A 6,783-nucleotide genomic window follows, 5' to 3' on the forward strand; every position below is an offset into this window, starting at 1 on the left:
CATACTTATATTTCTGCTCCCCCGCATTTACTTAAGCGACAATTTCCATATTACTATGACCCGTTTCGGGATTTGGCCGTAGATATAGGGTAAATTTTTCGAATATATGTAGATATATATAAAACAAAACGCAAGGAAAAGGATAGCTATTTTTTTCGGGGCTTCAAAATAAACCTCTAAGTCCCGGGTTCAAACCTGAGGGACAACATATTTTTTAAAGTTTAGGCTCTTATTATTTTTTCCATTTAACTTCTGAAAAACAAACGACACAGTTTTGGTGCTTCTTACTTTTTTTTCTTTTTCTTAAACGTGGTGGAATAGGGATTTTTTTAATCACAAAATGACTTTCCAAAATAAAACCTTGTTTCCATGGTTAAACACAAACATTCAAAAAAAAAATCAGCCGGAATTTCTTTATAAGCCAACTTAAAACTTAGCAACAATCCAAGATTTTTAAATCATTGTGCGATCGAATATTATATATATGCGAGGGAATGTGCTCTAAAGTTTTTTGTAGTCCTCACAATAATTTCCCAAATTTTTAAAAACCTTTTCATTAATTACTTTTATGTCCTAATTTTATTTATTTAAGTCAATTTTTTTTTTTTTTTGTTTTTAAAGTCTACTTTTCAAAAGTATCTATCGAGTCAACCTTAAAGGAAGACATTTTTAGTCCTTACAATAATTTTCAAATTTTTTTAAAACTTTTTAATTAATTACTTTTAGGTCCTAATCTTATTTATTTATGTCAATTTTTTTGTTTTTGTTTTTAAAGTCTATTGTTTGTATTTTATTTAAAGCAATATCGAACCTCCTACCTCATTTTTCACGTTTGGCGGGCCGAATTGATTTTCAAAAAGAAAATGTGAAGTGCTCGATATCCGCATTTGAGCCCAATTAATCCGTGGATATAATTCGCAAATGACCATCGCGCCTATTCGGGAAACAAGGAGCGCTTCCTCCAAAGATTTTTTTCCATATCCATGTTCGAACCCCTAATCCCTAATTCAAAGACTTGAATGATTCAAAAAATCCATTATTGCGAAACAATTAAGGGTATCATAAAGGAATTAAATGGTGACTATTTGTCTTAAAAGTTCATTAACTTTTGATGTATAGATTATTTATTTAGAACTAAAAACTTCAACCTCACAATAATTTCCCAAATTTTTAAAAACTTTTTCATTAATTACTTTTGTGTCCTAATTTTATTTATTTAAGTCAATGTTGATTTTTTCATTTTTTGTTTTTAAACTTCAATTACTTTTCAAAATGCTATGGAGAACTTGTACATTTGGTTTCGGACTTTTGTTAGTCTTTACAATAATTTTCAAATTTTTTTAAAACTTTTAATTAATTACTTTTAGGTCCTAATCTTATTTATTTATGTCAATTTTTTTTGTTTTTGTTTTTAAAGTCTACATAGTTTGGAAAAGTATCGAACCTCCTACCTCATTTTTCATGTTCTTTGAAAGATTTTACAAATGACCTTGTACATGCTTACAAAAATATCCGAATTTGAGCCCAATTAATCCTAAGGGAAGATAATTTGCACCGCATCGCGCCTATTCGGGGGAGCGTATGTTTCCTCCAAAGATTTTTTTCCATATCCATATTTTGTAAAAAATTGATTAATCCCTAATTAATGAGAGGAAGAGATGATTGCTTTACAAGTTAAATTATTGTAGTTTTGTCTTAAAAGTTCATTAATTATGTATAGAATTATTTATTTAGAACTAAATAACTTTGAAATTCGTGATACATAAGTTATAATGTCAAATTTCGTAAAAAAGCATCCAAATTTGATTTGAATTAAATAATTTCATCAAAATGAAAGTTAAAATATTAAAGGAGTCGAATGAAAATTTTCTTTATCATATAACTGGAAAAAGATACGTTTAATGATGTTACACCGATGATATTATTTTGACTTTTCAAGCAATGAAACCTCGTCGAGTAGTGCTATAAATGTACTCAAGAAGTATTAGCAGAGATCCTTTTTTGTAGTTTGTACTTAGCACAAATTATATTTGATTTAAAAAATTTGCGCTTTTACATTTCTATTCCCGTTACTTTGCATCCTTTGTAATGGAACTAACTCTTTGTACCTATGTATAATTACATTCTTTAATAATATACTACTACTATTACCTTATGTAAAAAAAAAATAATACTCCGTACTATTATCACCTACTACTAAACTACATGCTTACCATTATTATCCTAAATTTTCTTTTTAATTCAAAATCTATCCATTACCGGGTTTGAATTCTACACGGCTCCTTAGGATTCTCATCTCAATTATACAAATTTACAACTTGTATTTCCCAAAAAAAAAAAATTACAACTTGTAAAACGCGTTGACCTTCTTTTGACCCACCCCCCAAAAATACTTACCATGGTGCAAAATGCAACAGCCGCCTATTATGACTACCCATCACTTTCAATTATCTTTACCACACTCCTGTGTACTTCCTCAACAAATCCTCACCGTTAACCTCTACATTTAGTGACGTGTAAGCATCTTATTCACTCTTTTTCCACTAAAACCACGTGTCAGGTGATTATAATAGTATCTACTGAAGACGTCTAAGAACATCGAACGTGTTAGATAAGGTACCGACCTGCTGACATGGAACCGACCAACATACCACGTCATCCAAATAGTCCGCTATGTTTCATTCCACCTCTCCCATCTTGCCACGTGTCCCTCTCAAACGGCTAGTTTTCTTCCCTCTCTCTCAGATTTAAAGTACAAAACCTAAGAGAGTAGTACTATTTTTTATGGGAATATTCGAGTGCCTTCTAGGCAAGACCAAATCTTTCTTCACAGTCATAGATATTTATCCATTAGCAATTTAAATATTATTTTGAAAAAAAAGATGGAGAGAGAGGAACAGTAAAAAAAGACAGTTGTATATAAGGAACTTGACCCTCATCCAATGAAGTGCTGTAAAAAGTTGTAGAAACTAGAAAGGCGGTTCATTTGTTTCCTTGTTGAGAACATCCGTTACTTCAATCTTAATTTACTGCTCTAGCGCAAATCAGGGCTTCATTTCAAGGTGCGTATCTACTTATATATATATATACTGCTCTGCTTTCCTAGATGTATTATCTTTGATTTAGTTCAATTACAAAGTTGGGAAGAAAATTTTATTAGTTAGTGATAGATTATAGATAAGAGTTTTGTTGGATTTGGGTGTCTGTTATTTAGCCTGTTTTGTTCATTTTGGATTTGGATGAATCTGATGTGTTTTTGTTGTATGAATTGTTGGAAATATCAGGTCTTGGACTTGGGTATTATATTCAGTGAGAAGAATCAATTATGGCATTGGGCAAAAAATGTGGAAGTTATGGATCAGGGCTAGTTAGAAGTACCTCATTTGGGAGGAAAAGAATTACAGTGGATGTTGATTTTAGTCCCACAACACCTATGAAGAAAGTGTGCAGTCACAATTCATTTTTTAACTATGATAAGTCTCCTCTTGAAGACTTGCCTCAAGATATTTTGGTAAGTAATTAACCGAATTTTCTTTGAATGCACTGTATTGTTGATGTCAATTTGCAGCCAGCATTTTTATTTGCTTATATTCTGTCAATGTTGGTGGATTATATTGCTGAAAATTATTTGTTGTTGTGCAGATAAAGGTAGTGTGTGGAGTTGAACATGATGATTTAAAGAGGCTGTTTCATGTATCAAGGGCAATCCGAGAAGCGGTAAGTGTCAATTATATTCAAGTGGAGTTCACTTTATTATTGGGTTTCTATAGTTAATGGTTATTTTTTGTTTGAATGGACAGACTATAATTGCAAAAAGGTTGCACTTTGAGTATGCAACGCCAAGGAAGACTATTGGCTTCAAGGATGCATTCAAGGATTTGGGTGAATTCAATGATGTTGAAGCGCCAAATGCTCCGAGGCAATTGAAAGTTCGAAAATTAAAGCTAAGCAGAAAGAAACTGGCTGACATTTCTGTTACCTTATTTGCATCAGAAGATGATGATGATGATGATGATGATATGCAGATGGATGTTGAGTTATAGTGGTTCTGTGTAACTACTGTTGTTGTAGAAATCATAGGTTTTTTGGGCTGGATCTGATTAATTATATTAATCAGTAGATTTAATAGTCTCTAGTGTACCTTAGGAGAAATCTTTGCAAGTGCTAGTTCTTCAATCCTTTCATTGAAGATGAACGGGGCTTGTTTATTGTACATGTAGAGAGGTGGAGAGTTGATTTTAGGGATTTTGTTTGAAGGGCTTTTTTGGCGCCTTCTGATTTCATAAAAATGTAGGCTGTACATAGCAAGGACCCATGCATTGTTGTGGTACTATTTAGTAAATTAAATGAGAATTGTCTTCCACTTTCAATGACGACTTGTTAATTGCTTTGTAGTTTTGTTGGTGCTATGATCATTTTGCAGCATTTTTATTATAATCATTGTGTTGCGGCGCATTTACATTATCTTTTCTTATATGTTTTGTGGAACAATAGGGAATCATGTGTTCAATTTATCACGTGTATAGTGCTGGCTTCTGAATTCTGATTGATAATGTATCTGGATAGATGAAGTCAACAACTTCAATTGAAATCCAAGAAATTAATAGTTCGAGGAAAGAACTTTCTTTAAAAGTGATCTATATTTTGCTGTTCGTTCTGGTTCACCATGACAGTTACCGGTGTCACGATTGTTCTTTTGATGAAATCTAGAAGGTGACAGGTGGTACTATTATTTTGTAGTTCAGTGTATTAAGAAATGCAAAATTCTTCTCTCCCTCGAACTTTCAATTATTTTTTCCAAAATGAGGCGGGGTTGACATAGCTAGATGCACTAGTTTAGTACTTTAACTAGTGTACTTGATCGCGCTTCGCGTAGATAAAAAAAAACTCTTACAAATACACAGATCATAGATTTAATGAAAAGGATTAAGAAATAGAAAAAAAAAAAAAAAACCGGCGATAAGTAAAATAAAAAGGTATGACATTGATTGACATTTAGCTTCTACCAAAGACATAATTTTTTACAAAATAAATGCAAAAATGGTAGAACGAACATGCTAATAGGCATTAAAAAAATCTATTTTTTCTTTATAAATAGACTCAAAAGAAAGAAAGAATGAACAAAACACGTGTTTGTCAGCCTTAAATCGCTCACTGAGAGCATCGACTTGATACATAATAAAAAAAATAAAAATTGTAAAAGATTTCAAAATTGACATGCCAATTAACAAAACAAAAAAAACGCAAAAATAAATATGTACAAAAAAGGGCCCTACTCTCTATAATGACAAAAAAATAATTTTGAATTTGGTCAAATTTCTTAAAATTTTTCATAATATTCAAATACACAAAGGCACTGAATAGAACGTAAAAAATAGTGCACAGTCCTGAAAAGCAAGGGCGGAGCTAGGTAGGCTTCAGGGGGTTCATAACCCCCTCGGCGAAAAATTATAGTGTATACAAGGTTAAAATTATTTTTTTATGTACATATAGTAGATGTTACCCCTTGGCTTCTTCGTGTATTTACTTCTTCATATTTTTATACCCCCTAAGTGAAAATTCTGGCTCCGCCACTGCTGAAAAGGGACAACAAACGGAAATAAAACATATTACGTGTTTGTTAGCTGTGAATCTTTCTATAAAAGCATGGACCTGAAATAAATTACTCCCTCTGTTTCAATTTATGTGAACCTATTTCCTTTTTAGTCCGTGCTAAAATAAATGATCTCTTTCTTAATTTGGAAACAAATTCACTTTATGAAGTGATTTACAGCCACACAAATAATCAAATATTCAAGACTTATTTTGAATCACAAGTTTCAAAAGTCTTCACTCTTTCTTAAATGTCGTGCCCACTCAAATGGGTTCACATAAATTGAAACGATGGAGTATAAAGAATTCAAACTACAAAAATTCATAGCTCTCTTAGCACAAAACAAAAAAATAAAAATTACTTTCCGATAACAACACAACATCTTACTATAAAATCTTTTAAAACAAAATTCATAACTGTGAAAAATTACCATGCTCTTTTCGTTGATGGCCAAGAAAATAGAACAAGACATACTCTCTGTCACGTCCCGAACCATGGCCTGGGCGAAACACGGCACTCGGTGCCTTACTGCATGTGACCGAGCGAACCACATGGCTTGCTGAATCATCATGAGGCATAACATGAGCGGAATATAGCATGTAATGTGATGAGCATTTATAAAACATGATATGTCATAATATTTAATAAAATACTTGTTTAAACATGAGTGCGGAAATATCATAAATTGAGCCAAAGATGGATACATGACTCTGAGTATCTGATATGACACACTGACTAGTCTATAAAACCTCTAATGTGAATCTGAGATGCTAAACATACTTATTGGGACAAGACCCCCAACATACCTTAAATGCATAAATTTAAAAGTAAATAATGACTAAACCCCGAAGAAGATGAGGCTCACCAAAAGTTGATACGTGGATGATCCTATAGAGTACCTCTGTCGTCCTGTAAGTCCGTACCTGTATCGTGAAATGCAGGCCCCCGGGCAATATAAAGTCCGTACTCGTATGTAAAACAACTGAATGAAATAACATGGGACATGAAATAATGATGATAAAAAGCGACGAACATTATGAACGTGAGTAATGTACTTCGGTAAATCAATGAAAATACATGTATATATAACTACTTGTAACGTGGGGAGTGCTAAGTATAACCGACAACATGATGCGGTACTTGCGTCCTACACGAGAACACTACACCTTGATATGAGATTTAAATAATAA

The 6,783-nt window shown here is 32.4% G+C and overlaps 1 protein-coding gene across 1 annotated transcript; it reads left to right on the top strand.

The window, feature by feature from the left end:
* Positions 1 to 2,798: 2,798 nt before the first annotated feature.
* Positions 2,799 to 4,394, top strand: LOC132048223 (F-box protein At1g61340-like). The gene is made up of 4 exons (XM_059439130.1): positions 2,799 to 3,062; positions 3,285 to 3,511; positions 3,643 to 3,717; positions 3,801 to 4,394. The coding sequence occupies exons 2-4, from the start codon at positions 3,326 to 3,328 to the stop codon at positions 4,041 to 4,043; spliced, it is 504 nt and encodes a 167-aa protein (XP_059295113.1). The 5' UTR covers positions 2,799 to 3,062; positions 3,285 to 3,325; the 3' UTR covers positions 4,044 to 4,394.
* Positions 4,395 to 6,783: the final 2,389 nt, after the last annotated feature.

This window comes from Lycium ferocissimum, chromosome 2 (assembly GCF_029784015.1).
Source record: "Lycium ferocissimum isolate CSIRO_LF1 chromosome 2, AGI_CSIRO_Lferr_CH_V1, whole genome shotgun sequence".
Classification (NCBI taxonomy): Eukaryota; Viridiplantae; Streptophyta; class Magnoliopsida; order Solanales; family Solanaceae; genus Lycium; species Lycium ferocissimum.

Excerpts from the sequence above, each read along its gene's own strand:
- LOC132048223 (XM_059439130.1), top strand. The coding sequence starts at position 3,326 with ATGGCATTGGGCAAAAAATGTGGAAGTTATGGATCAGGGCTAGTTAGA. Across the intron at positions 3,512-3,642 it reads ACTTGCCTCAAGATATTTTG|ATAAAGGTAGTGTGTGGAGT; the intron begins GTAAGTAATTAA and ends GTTGTTGTGCAG. Across the intron at positions 3,718-3,800 it reads CAAGGGCAATCCGAGAAGCG|ACTATAATTGCAAAAAGGTT; the intron begins GTAAGTGTCAAT and ends TTGAATGGACAG.